The following is a 16,118-nucleotide window of genomic DNA, read 5'->3' as shown; positions in this document are numbered from 1 at the left end:
AGCTATTTTAAAAAAAAAAAAAAAAAAAAAAAAAAACAATAAAGAAGTTGCACGTGAGAAAAACCCGATGTACAGTAAAAATACTGTACACCGGGTACATGCAAATGGAGTTGTAGAAAATTTGATCAATAGGTCCAAGTTAACAACATACACAAACAGAAAATAGTAACAAAAACACCCATGTCCACCAAATCTCCCTCAATTTTTTCATTCCATTAACAAAAATGACGATTCTCTCAACTCCACCACCTTCCATCTTCTTCCCCAAATCCTCAATCCTCCATTACAACCACAACCAGTTTTCTTCTTTCTCTCTCCTCCCTTCTCAAACCCCACTTCTTTCTCTCTCCTCCACGCGTCCTTCTTCCAGAACCTTCTTATCCACCCGTTCTTCCGCTTCTTCCTCCGATGAAGACGATGAATGGGGTCCAGACCCAAAGCCCAAGCCCAACCCTTCCGCCTCCGTGAACCCACCTGAGTTCAATGTTTCTGTCACAGTTTCCGACGAATGGGGCGAGAAATCTGGGCCTGAGCCCAAGACTGAGTCCAGGTTCGCCGACTCCGACCCGCCCATTCGCGAGGATGAAGATGAATGGGGCCGTCTTGCAATTGACGGCGAAGAGATTAAGGAGAGAGAAACTAATGGTAGTAGTAGTACTTGGGTGAACAAAAATTGGGAGCTGAAGAGGTGTTTGTTGGATTCTCTTTATGGGTCGGAGCTCGGGTTTCGGGCCTCGGCTGAGGTTCGGGCTGAGGTGTCGGAGCTTGTTAATCAACTCGAGGCGGCGAACCCGAATCCTAACCCGACTGAGGTTCCGGGCTTGCTTGATGGCAATTGGGTTTTGGTGTAAGCTTTTCTATGTTCTTGTCTTGTGGTTTTAATTTATCCCCTGTTACTTCTACATTGTGAATTTGATTTTATTCTTACTATGTTATGCTTACATTGATTTATATTGAAGTATTGAATGAGTTGTTGTTTTTAATCTATAGGGAAGATCATCTTGTAGTCTTTTTTAGGGTGATAAGTGGAAAAGGGAATTTGTTGTGTGCCTTTATTTGGGTTGTTTTGTCACTGTTATACTAGTCAGGTATTCTATTTTGGGATGCTTGGAAAAAAGATGACATGCTTGTTAGGATAGTAGTGGATCATAATTGGATTTTTCGAACTTCCCCTCAATTAGAATGAGTGATGGGGAGAATTAAGCAATGATGTGTCCATATAAAGGATGTAAGCATGTAGCAGTGAATGAAGTTATATCCTTAATTATAAATGAATTAGGATAATGCGACAATTATGTATGGAAACAAGGGAGTATGATCAGTGACTCGCACACTAGTGAGGTTCCATACTAAACCATGAAGTTACCCTCTAATCTTATTGGCTAGTCACCAACTCACCATCCTATTTCCTAATGATATTGTGATGTTGGGCACTATTTCTTCACTCATTGGAAATTCCTAACATAGAGAAGCTCTAGGGGATAAGATAGTATTAATAGCCATTTCTTGTGATTGGTTGCCATTTTCCTTCAGAATTCTATTCTGTTGAAATATTTTGAGGGAAAATTATGATAGAACAGTGGAAGAGAGTTGGTGCATTAACAAGGAAATGTTGTCTTGAATCAGCCACGATTGTATGTTACTAAATGCCAATTTGTAAAAAGTTCTAACTGACCCTGTAGTGTGTGTGTGTGTGTGTTGATATTCTTGTGTTCAATGAACCTTTAGATGTTAAAAGAGTTAATAGCAAATTCACAACATAAAACTTCAGAAAATAAGAGATCTTATATTCACATGCTATGAAGTTGAAGAATATATTGACATCTGATGCATATTATCATTAACATCCTTTGATATTAACGGTCATCATCTGTGATTTTGTCTGAGCTATAACAGGAAATTTTATTCATCTTCTTTACCATGCCTCATCTATCATTTTCTCTGTATATTATCAGGTACACAGCCTTTTCTGAGTTGTTGCCTCTTCTTGCTCTTGGATCTACACCGTTGCTAAAAGTTCAACAAATATGTCAAGCCATTAGCACCACCAGCCAAACTGTGGAGAATTCGACCACATTGTCCAGTCCTTTTGCAACATTCTCATTTAGTGCAACAGCCAAATTTGATGTTAGTAGCCCTTCAAGGATACAGGTAATTGAACAAACCTTTGCTTTGTGGTGTGATGAATGTAGCTTGCACATGGTCTGGGCTATATATGGAATCGAGTTAATAGCGTTGTCGTTCAAATCAATACCTTGTGTTGTGGTGCCACTTTCAGTTGTTTTACTTGTTTATCTTATGTTACTGTTATGGCATTGCTTTCTTTTCATCATAATGAATCTTCTTTGCCCCTTCCAAAATTGTTCAAATATCTCATTCCAAAAATTGTGTTCATGTAATCACATGTATTTCTCGGTACTGGGTAGGCACGGTACTTAAAGACCATAGAATTCAACGAAAATCCTAATGTAAAATCAGAATGATGCCATGTCCTAACTGCAATTGCCTACAATTGTTGTGTGGGTGAGTGTTTTGCTGGTTGGAGACTTGGAGGGACGTAGTAGATGGTGCAGCCTTATCTATGCAATTAATGTGCGGACTCTTAGGCTCAGACCATTCAAGTGCTCTCTTTGCCTTTTGTAGCCCCACCATTTGTATTTAGCTATAATAATTACTGTTAAGCATTTTATCAAAGATCAAGCTTTTTGAGGCTCCATGACTATGACGTGTAGATCTAGTGATTTGGAGATTGAAAGCTACACAATTGTAATTGTGTCGGATAGGGAATCAGTTTTAATATTCTATTTTTATATATGGGGATTGCTGATTATTTAGATGAAATTGTGCATGTGTACACTGTGTTTTCCTTTAAGTGATGGGGCTTGACCAAGAGATATGCTGGAATTGCAGTTATTTGGTTCTAAGTAAGAGAATTGAGTAGAGTAGGATTGAAGTGGGTGGTAGTAGCTTCGATCTAGATTTTCGCATGGGTTCTGGGTTCTGGGTTCTTTCCTTAATTTGTTGGATTGTTTGGTCTCTTCTCTCACTAGAATTCTCTCTCCTTATGTTTTCTTGCGTATCATCAGTTTGCTTTTACTCATATATACACATGCAAATAAATATATCATCACATACTTCATGGAATTTTGTTAGATTATATACTTGTATATACTAAAACTAAAAAGGGAAATCACTTATTCACTATCTACCCTAAACCACATTCATCCCCCCCTTTTTTTTTTCCTCTTCCATCTAATTACCCAACCTTTTCATAATCCCCAATTCCCCACCCCAGCCATTGCAAATATACTCACTCTCACCTCCATCTCCACCTAAGATTATCTTAAATTTATGCGAACCGCTCAATGGATAACCATCCTTTAAGGTTTAAGGGACTCCATGAAAGCTTATAACCTTCTCAATAAACATTCAATAATGACTCATTATTAGCTTAATTGCCACAAAACCTTTAGAATCTTCGACAGTTTGGGAAAGCAAGTAGAAAGAATCGATCCTTTGTTTAGTAGAAGATTTGTCTAATAGGTCAGAGACTTCTGTGCCATAAAAGGTTATTTGGAACCTTATGCGCACATTGGTCGGTTACATAAAGACATCTTGTGATCTTGTGTCTGTGATAGGCTATGTCACATGGTCTTGGATACCCATGTCCGACATGGGTATGTGTCCAAGCATCTGACTCGGCTATTTTGTGAAGAAAAAAAAAATCAATAGTTTGAACCAAAAGTGAAGTATCCAAGTGTCATTCTCATGTCCGAGTGTCGAGGATCTGACATGTGTACTTGAAATGAAATGAAGAGTCAATGTAACACGGTTACACAGGTGATAGGAAGCATATTTTATGAAGTGGACGATTCCAACCACTCTGGCCTTTTGGGATCTCGTGGGGTTTATGGAAAGTATCTCAACTCAATTCTTTTCAGGGTCTGAGATAGATTAAAGTTGTGTGTTGAATAGTGTAATTCCCCACAGGTTGCAAGTTTACGAGGAGGAATTATTATTTTATTTGAGAATTTGATTATTTTCTTTCAGTTAAGATGCTTAAATGGAGATTAAATGTGCTAAATCAGCTGATTTCTGATATGCAGGTTCAATTTAAAGAAGCCACTTTTGAGCCTCCAAAGATTAAATCTCAATTTGATCTTCCAGAGAATATAAATGTGTTTGGACAAAATATTACCCTTTCTCCTGTGCAGCAGCTCCTGAATCCTGTTCAGGAGGCAGCAGCAAGTATTTCACGGTCATTATATGGTCTGCCACCTCTTAAGCTTTCCATTCCAGGTGAACGCACTTCATCTTGGTTGCTATTCACGTATGTCGATGAAGATTTTAGGATTTCAAGAGGAGATGGTGGCCTCTTTGTGCTTGTCAGAGAAGGGAGTCCGCTTCTTGACTAGAAGTGCAGATGTGCCCTTTTGGTGTTATTGGAAAGATATCTTGTTGTGCAGCGTTTGATACATTCTGTAAAGAGCTTACTTGTTTGTAATTGATTTTTCTTTAAGAAGGCACATTCCTTTCTTTAGCTTTATCATAGAAAGTAGTACGAGTAAGATATTGGGCTCAAGACTGCTAATTGCCTGAAGAAATTTGTAACAGGCTAATGATTGTTTATCTTGCCACAAATACACTTTTATTTGAATAATAAAGCTTTAAGAGTAATTTACAGACTTAAATAAAGCAATGATTTACTATTCTCTTTCATTTAAACTTTTCTCAATCCACCACATTGTTTTCAAGTATACTCTTAACTCTTATACAAGTTAAACAAAGAAGCAAGGCCTTGCATCAAGAGTTTTGTTTTTGAGATGGTACTGCCCTCTAATATCATGGTCATGGAATACATGACAATTACTTCCTTTGTTATCTTGCCTCTCTATCATGTTTTTTAACTACACGATACCACCTAACACTATACATATAATAGCAAGTAACAATCTTGAAAAGCGATGCCTTACATCATCTACTCCATTGTCTCCATATACGAAGTATGAAGTATGTAGTATTTTGCATGGCAACAGTAATTTACAACAGAAAAGCAGCTGAAAGCTTGAAGCCCATGTATTCTACAGGTAAGTTTGATAATGACAAAATGTTGAGCTAAAAGAAATTTTTGAACAAAAACACTGCTAATAGATATCAAAGGCTGTTCCTGTATACGTACACTAATGAAATTGGTATCATAAATGCTGTACTTACAGTCTTACAGGAGGATTATAAACAACCTTCATGAAAAATTTGAAAGCAAAAAGGAAAAAAAAATGAAGACAAATGAGATTAAGCCTTCTTCTTTTTGGATTTCAACATTACAGATCCAACGAAGACACTGAGAAAACAAAGAAGTGTAACACCAGCAAGAACAGGGATGATGATCGCATACTCCTGAGGTAAGAAATACTGGTGGATGAAGTGGTCGCTGTCAACAAATGGCTGCAATGATCCATGAAGAATTTTGTTACATAACATAAGCTCATACAGACTATATATGAAAAATTAATCAGATTTGAACTCACCAGGATGATAACCCAGAAAGTATAGTACGTGAATATTGATAAGCTGATACAACATAACAGAAAACCAACAGCCCTGTCTGCAAGCTCCATCAGTGTACGCTCCTCAGACGTAGCAACTATGTTCTATATTCTGTGTAAACTGTGTTGTGAGAGCTTGTTTCACAAAGGCAAATAAGCAGAATGCCTAATTACACTAATATCGTCCAATTCATCCAATCTTAATCATCCACTTCCAAATAAAGAAGAGAATTTGTGTAATGCGAGTGTGAAAAAAATGACAGGAGGCATATGGAGAAGCAATTGAATCAACCACACAAATTGAAAAAACATCAAGCAGAAATCAACATCAAACTGACTATTTTCATATCATGATGTAACTGATACAAGCCATACAAACAAAGACGTCAAAACTTAACCGTTAATAGTCTCAAGAACTCAATGGAGCTGAATATTACACTATCATACATGTAAAATTGTAAATTCTGAATCAACCCTATAAAAACCAAATTTGATTTGCAATGTAAATTAATAGTCTACAGTTAAGATCAATCGAAAGCACATTCAAGTCTTTAATTATAGAACTAGATCGAATTTGGGAAAATTGAGGAAAAATTGAGAGTAAGCCCAAGCAATTAACAATTGAAATCCAATTTTGATTTTTTATTTTGAATAGAACTAAAATCCCTAAATTTTCGTAAATCATATTGATAGAAAAAGAAATTAGGAAACTTCCAAGTCTTTAATTACAAAATTAGATCGAATTGTCTAAGGATTGCATACAATTGATGATTGAAGATAAAATTAGGGTTTAGAGGAGAGAGAAATACCAATTAAGGGTAAAACTGTGATCCGTCGGAGTTGAACGCGCTAGGAAGTCGCCGGCCGTCGACTACACGCCGTTAAGATCTTTTGTAGATTTATTTGTTGGATGGATAACAAATTGTGACGGTGGAGTTAACCCACTATAAAAAAAAAAGTTTACCACCACACTTTATCTCTCCTATATGTATTGATTATACAACTAATTTAATTATAATTATATTTTATTTTATTATTAGAACTAAAACTATATCAATATGGGTGTCTATGTGTAGGTCTTGAAAAATTATGAACAATGGCATTTTTTTTTTTATGATTATTTACTTTGACCTGGTTGGTTTATGTTACACGGGGACTAAAGCAAATGTTTACCATGAGATGGTATATACCATTCCATGGTATACTTTTACACCATCATTGTAGTAAAAAATATCATATTTTTGATGAATATTTACACCGTGGTATAAAATCATACCACCAGTGTTGATGCTCTTAGCATTATCTAAAGTTTGTTTTCATAAATAAAACGGTTCAGAGTATTATATATATTGATCCAAATATTTGAGTTTTCTCACTTACAATTTTCATACACCGATAATATATTATAGACTGGAGGTTTATATTGGGGTAATTTAATCTAACTTGGATAATGTTTGATAACTTTGGCAACTTTACAACACAATTGTACAAATAATTTTATTAAAAAAGTTAGTGTCAACTTTAATTACAATTAGGCCGGACTAGCATTAGCATTATCCCATTTTAATTAGAATTAGAACTAGCATTAGCATTATCCCATTTTAATTAGAATTAGAACTAGCATTAGCATTATCCCATTTGAGAGTGAAGGATAGCTCAAGTGGTTAGAGTTTCCCTTCCGGTTCCAGGAGATCCTGGAATCAATTCTCATCCTGCCCTTGTGGCTCTTTAAACACCAAAAAAAATTAGCATTATCCCATTTTAATTAGAATTAGGACTAGCATTAGCATTATCCCAAACTTATTTCCAAAAATCATAAAGCGGTTAATAGTATTATATATACTGACCCAAATAGTTGAGTTTTTCACTTACAATTTTCATACACCAATAATTTTCTTTCTTACGTACCTTTTCATAATATTTTCAACTAGCTTCTAACTTCAAAGATCATCCGTTGCAATAATGGTGAAATCGATTAAGCTTTTTGGAAAAGAGATATTTGCAGAAGGAAATAGTAATGACAATGTCAACAACCCTGAAGAAGCATGCAGTAGTAATAATAATGATACAGTTACTATGATTAAACTTTTTGGTAAAAAGATTTATGCAAAAAGAAAAAATAATGACGACAACGTCAATAAGGCTATCATCCCTGAAGAAGCATATAATTGTAATGCTAGTGTTATGACTAATAATAATTCTCTTGTTCCTGTTATACATCAAGAAAATAATAAAAGGGTGCTAAAGAGACGTTGTTCTTCGGAACAAGGCCATAATAAGTCATCAAAGATAGCAAAGAAGCAAAAAAATCCAGGGCCGAGCAAAGAAGAAAGGAAAAAGGCAAAATTTAACCCCCCTAATCTTCCAAGTGAACTCGTAGAGAAAGCAATAAGTATGGGAGGTGAAGTGCCTAAGCTTGTAATGCAAAAATACATAACTAAATCGGATGTGGATAAAAACCAAAATCGATTATTGCTTGCTAAGACTGACATGCGTGAACATAATGAACTTATTTTAACCGATGAAGAAAAGAGAGAATTGGAAGAAGGCGGAGATATTAGGGTGACTTTAATATTGCAAAACAAAGAAGAGATGAAACTATATCTATCAAAGAGGCCAAAGAATGAGCCTGATAATAACAAGAAGAACCTGGTACTGCAAAGTAGTTGGTGGGATGTGAAAAACAAAATTAATCTCAAACTTGGTGATGTTGGTCAATTATGGTCGTTTAGGTTTGGACAAGAAAGAAAGATTGGCTTTGTTTTCCTCCAAGTTTTTAACGACAATAACCAACATAATAATGCACTTGCTATAGCTTAATTAGCTATTCATATTCTTTTAATTTTTTTTTAGGATGAAGTTTAAGGGAGTGGCCGATGTTACTCCTTTAAAGCTCACTGTAGACTGTCGAGAATTTTCCGGCAACTAGTGCTACCGTTATTAGGTTGTTTTATTCTTTTTCTAATTTTGATAGGCGCAAATTCTATGCTACTCCTGGAGTACCGTGTGCATGGTACTCCAGGTTTATAAATTTTTTTGTTATTTAATATGAATTTCTTGTTATTTTAATTTATATACATGTTATTTTTAAAATAAGTATATGTTATTTTATATTTGCATGTTGTTTTTTTTTAAAACATTGATCAACCTAACACGATCCAGGAGTATATAATACTAATTGCTTTTTTATTCACAATGGAATCATGCAAGGTTTAAGCCCTTAAAGGTACACAAAATTGACATCATGTTCACAGACTTGATGAAATTGACTCCGATGTTAACACCACCTAATTACAGTAATTTTCTGAGAGCGATTCACTGGGATAAAAACAATTAACAAACAGGGAAACAAATAAAAATAAAAATAAAAATAAATAATTCTAACTTTATGACATTGGCCACAAGATGTCCAAGTCCAACAGACTTCAGTAGATTATCAACATAGAAGAGGAAGGATAAAGGCTGATCAAAGAGGCTAATTCTGTTGCATCCACAGCCTGATATCCTCTCTAATGACCCTTCTATATCCCGAACTTCCACTGCTTGGTGCCAACCATTGAGGGCCACTGAGGAAAAGTTGCCTGTACTGGGAGCCAACGGATTTCGGATGCCGTGCCATGATTGTGATGGAGGGAAAAGCTGTAGACCATGTAGGTCTAGTAGCAGAAAACAGATGCCGATCAGAACCCTTTTCAGAACTTCTGGTGCTGAATTTCTGGGTGTTGCCATTGTTTTTCTGGTGATACTCCGATTGCTTTGTCATGGTAGTGCCTTGGTTGTGATTTCCTGGAGGCAACTCATGGGGTGCACCACGGATATTGGCTGATGGTTTCATCTTGTCGAGCCATCTGAGGATCCAGTTCCCAACATTTCGACCTACTTGTATGTCTCTATCTTGAATGTTCTGATGAACCCTTAGTGCTACATCAAATACAGCTCTGGTTCGTCTGAATAAAATACAATACAGTAATTTAAGTTAGCAGCACATAAGTGACATCACCATGGACTTTATTAATACTATTTGAAAAGTAGCCTGGCAGGGGAAAATCTTCAAACTTAATCTAACATAAGACACTCTCAAAACCTTCTACTGGGTAATCCTCACCAATTCTTCATTTACCAACAACCCACTCAAAATACTTAGGAAAATCATGAAGACACCATTTAAGGGTATGTTCTCATTGACTGAACTCAGCTGAACTGAACTGAACTGAGCTGAACTGAATATTTTATAAGAGAAGGAAATTAGGAGCTAAACTGAACTGAGCAAAGCTGAGTTGAGCTGAACTGAGCAAAGCTGAGTTGAGCTGAACTGAACTGAATTTCAACGTATGAGAACAGGCCCTAACTTCAGCAAAAAAACCCATTTATCAACATTATTTGCTTGATATGCTATTGTGCCAATTTTACTAGAGCCAAATGATGGTTTTTGAGAAATTATTAGCACCAAATGAGCAAATGAACATCCCTAGAAAACTGAAACCATAGAAGAATAAACAAGAGCACATTAACAGCATCAACATGATCTTAGTTCTAACAAAATTGTTTCCTCAGAGTAGAGGATGACTTTGGCCATGATCTAGGGTAAAAAAAGTTCCTTTTTTCCACAACTATGTTGATAAATACGGCATTTTACATAAAGGAAATGTTGCCTGGCCTGCACTTGTTTCTTCATTTCAAGACCATAAGATAAGAAATAATGACCCATAATTCCATAACATGGAGTCATATTCCCAAGTGAGCCTCGAAAATAGAATTTGATGAGATATTGAAGCTGTGACAAGTTCTTCAAGAAATTTAAAAAAAAAAAAAAAAACAATTCTTCACAAATAAATAGACTAGACTAAACTACAGCACCCTAAATGGAATCCACTCAGGTACATATACCATTTAGAAATGATCAACCCTTCAAAGAATATATTGTTTTTCAACTTGAATGAGCAAAGAGCAAACAGAGGAAGAAAATTCCTAAAAGACAGAATATAAGAAGCAGCAAATCACTAACTGGTTAACATTCTCTAGACACTGGTTGCAAGTACTACGTACATAGTCTGTGAAGCAAAGAAAAATAGAAATATGACATAATTTGTAGAGCTATGGCAAGTAAAATGTAGACTGCTTGCAACTTGCAACTAGCAAATGGCAAATGAAAAAAAAGCAAGGTATGAGGAAAATATTTTAAGCTAGCAGCGTCTTTGCAAAAGGTATAAAGATGATGATCTTTGATGGATAATTGGAACAAAGGACTCAGCATACCTCTACGAGCTAGCAAGACAGATTCTCGGTCTGAAGAAACATTAAGGGTCTTTCAGCAGGCTTTTCATCCATTATAAAGCATTATCTCAATATTCTGACGTGCTCATAAACGTGCTTATCTAGATTCAAGACATCAGAGATGCAGCTCAGAGTGGTTGTCATAAAGGTAATCATTTAATTTACAGAGAAGTAACAAATCTCCTACGGCTCCAATGAATTAGAAAATAGATATGTATGGTTTTACATAGCAGAGATATTTCTTGCTATGCCTGCTCTACCGCAGTTTGCAGCAAGCAATGAAATATCAAACAGCATGTAATCATGCACCAAAATACACTCATATTGCAATTATTGGACAGCAAATCCAGTACAAAACCCAGGGCTGTGCAATATAAAATCCAAGCCTTGCTATCTTAGATACTGAAGACAAAATATCAGCAATCCAGCATCAAAGTAAGCTAGTTTTGGCATTTCAAACATTTTCTTACCCTCTAGTACTCTATGCAAATCCCACTATTGATTGTTTACTTCAGATAAAGGGTGAAACCAACTTCAAAGGTATCGGGACCATCACTCGTTGTACTGCTGATGAGTGATGACCAAAAGTGCAGTACGTCCACAATGCAAACTGCATAAACTTGTCTACCAATCTGCCTCCTTCACTTTATCCTTAGAAGACCAAAGTTCCTAGAACTAGAGAAATAGATTAGTCAGTAACCAATTTCCTAACCTAACCAACTCCATACATCTAATGCTTTTTTTTTACTTTCTTCGTCTCATGAGATACAAGATTACAAGTACCATGTCCTCCGCACCCCTAAACTTCATTTTGCTGAAAAGTTCAAATTAGATGCAAAGGATTGATCCTAACACTTACAAATGTATTAGCTCCAACACACGAGTTGAGTTGACAAATCACTTCACTACTTGGACTATATATACCTAATCTGGAGCTAATCTATTTCCAATTGGAGCATTGATAGCCAACATTATTACAAATGTTGCAAAGTTTGTACATGAGAATTGTTTGTGAATCGGCAAATCGTTCTTCACACAGTTAATGGTCCAAATAGCTAAGCAAATAAGCATACCAAACAAACAAACTAGAAGAAAACAAATACAAAGATAAAATTAAACTAGAGAATATTCCTTTATTCATCATTCGTTAACAAGAAACCTGGAGCATATTCTAAATCAAAACCCAAATTGCAACCACCGCCTAATTAACCTACTGAAAGAGCTACAATGAACCCTAAAACTTCTGCTAAAACCCCAAATCATCAACATTCAACATCAATTCCCAAAAAACAAAAAATCAATCCAACATTCAACACTATAATAGCAAATTATCACTAATTTCACAGATTATAATGTCTTATGATCATACAAATAATCACATTTTGGCAATTAAAATCAACAAGCATAAGAAGAAAGTATAGAAATGAAGAAAAAGAAAGAAACCTTTGAGCAAAATTACGAATCTTAAGGTGTTTATGCGAAATAAGACGACGTTGAATCTTCAAAGCAAGTCTATAAGTTCGTTTCAATCCCAAGAAATAGGCCGTCGCTAATGTTATCTCCCATAACACCATTTCTGGTTTTTTTGTTTATCTTTCTGCTCAAGTTTTTCTGGGTTGATCGAAGAAGAACAGGAGTGAGATTTCTATTATAGCAAGTTACAAGATCGTCAAAAGTACCGCCAGAAATTTCTTCCTATTTTTGTTTTTTTTTTTTTTTTCAGAAAAATTGGAGGCGCAGTTGGGTTTTATATGGTCTGTACTCAGAAAAATAGAGGTCTTTGGTCTTGTTATTTTGGATTATAAAATTACTATATTTTGTTGGGCCTAACTGGGCTGGTACTGTATTGAAAGATTGGGCTTTTCAGTATCTTTGGGCTTTACATATACCATGGAACATTTTTTTTACAGGATCAAACCCATAGTTCATCATTTCCTGGGTTACACATTTTGAATTTCATTGTTTGATGATCCAGAGAAAGTAACATCTAAAGAGTTATGAAGAAAGATGAGGGATTCTTCTAAACAAATAAAATAAAGGGAGTATAAATCAGGGCTTGTTTTGATTGACTGAACTGAGTTGTGCTGAACTGAATATTTTATGAGAGAAGAATTAAGAACTGAACTGTACTGAACTTACTAGAGCTAAACTAAATTGAACTGGAAATAATTTGAAGAGAATAGGCCTTAATAGGCATATAAGTTGATGAAATTTTAGATGTTGGGTGGATGGATTCATGGTGAAACGAACTCACTTAATACTTTGTGAAATCTAAATATTGGTTATATACGCATATCATTTCTGAGTATGTTGTTCTTGTAAGTTGCCACAAGTTCTTCCTTATCCACAAAGATAACAATAGAAAGTTTATTCTTCTCCAATAAGTTATGATGATATAAGAAACCAGTGATCCACAATCTACCCAACTTTTGTAATCAAAGTGATGAATCGATTCAAAAATTAAAAGTTATGAGAGATGTTGAAAAAGGTTAGCAAATAGCAACCCATTGATATGGAAAATGCCAATTTTTATATGGAAGATTGGAAGCTACGGAGTAGCATCTTATGTAAAACGTAGCATACACTAATTTGTCAAGACAAATCATACTTTTTGAAGTCCTTTTATTATGTTTTGATTTTTGAATAGTATGTTAAGAAAATTTGCCAAAACCTATGTTTAAATACTTTCTCCTATAACTCAAACATCTTCCCTTAAAATTATCATCTAATATCATCCCTCCGAAGTTTGTCATGACTGGACTGCACTCATTAAATTTAACCTATCAATTCAAGCATATGAGTTATACAACTCTACGTTATCACAAGATTGTAAGTTGTTTAGCCTATAAAAAAGTATGCATAGATAAGACTAAATATCACATTTTATGTATCATCCTCAAAAACATATACGTTAAACTACTTTTAATTGAAATCTACCAACCAATGTTAAAAATGCTTGATCTAATCCGTAATAATCCCTAATCAACAACAATACAACATCATCAAATCAATAATTGAGCTTAAGACAATTTTTGCATTTCACTCTCCTATAAACTACGTACACAAGCTCCAACCATTCATAAAATGAAACGTAAAAGTGTAAAACGTTCATAACCATTGATAACTACATAAAGTAAACACTCTCATCACACACTTCCAACGGTCACCTTCATCCTCAAAAATAAACAAACCGAAAAGCCAACGGTCACCGACGGATCGGATAAAATTGGGCTGACCACAAATTAACCAACTTACTTTACCTCCACTTAACCTTTACTTGTATTATATTGGGCCTACCATTTTTACAACCTAAAGTCACATGCAAATTGCAATTATCACAAACGATATATAAAAAAGGCTTTAATATCCTCCCTTCTACGACAAGCTTATGGGCCCGCCAATCAAATGCCCTAATCCCTATTTCCACTTTTACTGTCTTTAATTTTGACTTTTTACCAATTACTCTTGTTATTTACCATAAGTTAATTGAAATTACTTTAGATAATCATGGGTCATAAACTCATAATCAACTCAATTGATTCTTACCAAATATTAATCATTGTTCATATTTGTAAACGATTGTAGAGATGACAATCTTTGCTTTTTTTTATGTTAAGAAATACTACTTGGCTCCTATGTCATAATAAAAATATATTTTCATGAAAAAATATTTTTTTTACATAATAAAAATATATTTTACCTCGCATTTCATAACAATATTTTCTTGATGTATTCTCTATCAATTATCACGCTATTAATTTCGCAGCAAGTATTTAGAATCATTGTCCTATCTAGCGAATAAAGTACATTATCCAACATATTGTTTGAGCTTATTTTCATTGAGGTAAATATACATTATTTGAACTTATACATTGAAATAAATCAATACTTCGTATAAGATTAGGTTCATTTCAACTTTTAGCTTATTTGAATTTATTTTGTCTTCTTTTTATTTTTATTTTTTTTTTGTGCGCGGTTTTATGAATTTTTTTCTCAAAACCTGTCTAAATTCATTTTATATCTTAGATAAGTACAAAATTTGATCAAAGACTCTAAAACTTTCTTTATTTGTTTGAAAATATATAGATGAATTAATTTGATTATTAATCTTTGTAGATTCGACCGACATTGACGACATTGGAAGAGCTGATAATAAATTAAAAGGAAACGGCGTATTTGCGATACGAAGCTTGCGGAATTTGCAAGAGGAAATTGAAGATGACGACATTCCGAAATTACGCTCTCATCGGAAACTCGGCGATTTTTAGTCGCACGTGTGAAGAAGGAAGCTCATCGTCAATATTCCGCACGTATACACATCCCGGTAGAAAAATTCGCTGATTTTAATTAAATTTTTTAATTTAATGTTCAATTATTTGTTCCATTTTCATATATTCCAGAAGAAAAAAAAAATGAAGCATAATGTAATTTGATACTACTGGATATATAGGCAGTATTTCTGTACAAATAAAATTCGTCCTCTGCTTTCAATAAATATCTAAATCTACCGACAAAAAAAAAAGCTAAAATGCGCAAGAGAGGAGGCGCAATGTAGATAAAAGTGCGCCGGAGATGAGTGGTTGGAGTCCAGCTGGGGGGATGGAGATGGAGCCGTTACTCTGATGACCTTGGAGTGCGGTTTAATGAGTTGGAGTTTGGGTCTGCCAACCTGGAAAGTTATTTATCTTTTTTACGGATTTTAAGTACAGAGTAATTCTATTTTTACAGTGTCTATTCGGCTTGCCCAGCCTTGTAGTGCTTGTAATTCCGACCCAATTTACTCCTCTCATTTTCCTAAGTGTTCTTATTGTTTAACTTTTGCATTATTCATAATTTCATATGCACTACTCATACTAATTTTGATTAGAGGCGGTGGCAAATTAATTTGGGTTCCATGAAGTTGGGTCGAGCTTAATTTCAATCATGAATCATGTTAAATTATTGTGTCTATGCAAGTTAAAATCTAAATCGGATATATTAGGGTAAGTTTCGGCTTGGATTAGTTAGAGGTTTTGACACCTCAAATTTTGATCATATATATTTACCATTGTAAAAAAAACATGGTGTTATTGTTGAAGATGTTGGACTGTCTTAATTTATATTATATGACCATTTTCATGATCAAATTTTATATACAGGAGTTCAGTTCAGCTCCAATCAGTAATCAGAACAAGCCCTTGGTATTAATTTTTTTTAAACATAATACAGTAGTAGTACTATGTGAGCAAAGAATATCAATGATTAAAAGTGTATTTACAAAGTATACAAGTTAAACTAGTATCGTAATTTTAAGGAAAC

The 16,118-nt window shown here is 34.7% G+C and overlaps 3 protein-coding genes across 3 annotated transcripts; 1 reads left to right on the top strand and 2 right to left on the bottom strand.

The window, feature by feature from the left end:
• The first annotated feature begins 119 nt into the window (after positions 1-119).
• LOC145594132 (plastid lipid-associated protein 3, chloroplastic-like) lies at positions 120-4,695 on the top strand. Its single transcript, XM_081650469.1, has 3 exons — positions 120-847; positions 1,956-2,151; positions 4,107-4,695. Exons 1-3 carry the CDS (start codon positions 225-227, stop codon positions 4,413-4,415), a joined length of 1,128 nt encoding a protein of 375 aa, XP_081506595.1. The 5' UTR covers positions 120-224; the 3' UTR covers positions 4,416-4,695.
• A 453-nt stretch (positions 4,696-5,148) lies between these two features.
• Positions 5,149-6,492, bottom strand: LOC145580897 (dolichol-phosphate mannose synthase subunit 2-like). The gene is made up of 3 exons (XM_081637983.1): positions 6,356-6,492; positions 5,529-5,658; positions 5,149-5,445 (listed from the first exon to the last, which is right to left on the bottom strand). Exons 2-3 carry the CDS (start codon positions 5,616-5,618, stop codon positions 5,293-5,295), a joined length of 243 nt encoding a protein of 80 aa, XP_081494109.1. The 5' UTR covers positions 5,619-5,658; positions 6,356-6,492; the 3' UTR covers positions 5,149-5,292.
• A 2,290-nt stretch (positions 6,493-8,782) lies between these two features.
• Positions 8,783-12,554, bottom strand: LOC145580892 (uncharacterized). The gene is made up of 2 exons (XM_081637976.1): positions 12,264-12,554; positions 8,783-9,493 (listed from the first exon to the last, which is right to left on the bottom strand). The coding sequence occupies exons 1-2, from the start codon at positions 12,392-12,394 to the stop codon at positions 9,022-9,024; spliced, it is 603 nt and encodes a 200-aa protein (XP_081494102.1). The 5' UTR covers positions 12,395-12,554; the 3' UTR covers positions 8,783-9,021.
• Positions 12,555-16,118: the final 3,564 nt, after the last annotated feature.

Source organism: Chenopodium album, chromosome 2 (genome assembly GCF_948465745.1).
Source record: "Chenopodium album chromosome 2, dcCheAlbu1.1, whole genome shotgun sequence".
NCBI lineage: Eukaryota > Viridiplantae > Streptophyta > Magnoliopsida > Caryophyllales > Amaranthaceae > Chenopodium > Chenopodium album.
The sequence above is the reverse complement of the archived record's forward strand: the minus strand, read 5'-3'. Positions and strand labels throughout refer to the sequence as shown.

What these genes read in the sequence shown, in the direction of transcription:
- LOC145594132 (XM_081650469.1), top strand. Translation starts at nt 225, where the DNA reads ATGACGATTCTCTCAACTCCACCACCTTCCATCTTCTTCCCCAAATCC. An exon ending in GATGGCAATTGGGTTTTGGT is followed by an intron (nt 848 to 1,955) that starts GTAAGCTTTTCT and finishes GTATATTATCAG; the next exon opens with GTACACAGCCTTTTCTGAGT. An exon ending in GTAGCCCTTCAAGGATACAG is followed by an intron (nt 2,152 to 4,106) that starts GTAATTGAACAA and finishes TCTGATATGCAG; the next exon opens with GTTCAATTTAAAGAAGCCAC.
- LOC145580897 (XM_081637983.1), bottom strand. Translation starts at nt 5,618, where the DNA reads ATGGAGCTTGCAGACAGGGCTGTTGGTTTTCTGTTATGTTGTATCAGC. An exon ending in CTTTCTGGGTTATCATCCTG is followed by an intron (nt 5,446 to 5,528) that starts GTGAGTTCAAAT and finishes GGATCATTGCAG; the next exon opens with CCATTTGTTGACAGCGACCA.
- LOC145580892 (XM_081637976.1), bottom strand. Translation starts at nt 12,394, where the DNA reads ATGGTGTTATGGGAGATAACATTAGCGACGGCCTATTTCTTGGGATTG. An exon ending in ATTCGTAATTTTGCTCAAAG is followed by an intron (nt 9,494 to 12,263) that starts GTTTCTTTCTTT and finishes TATTTTATTCAG; the next exon opens with ACGAACCAGAGCTGTATTTG.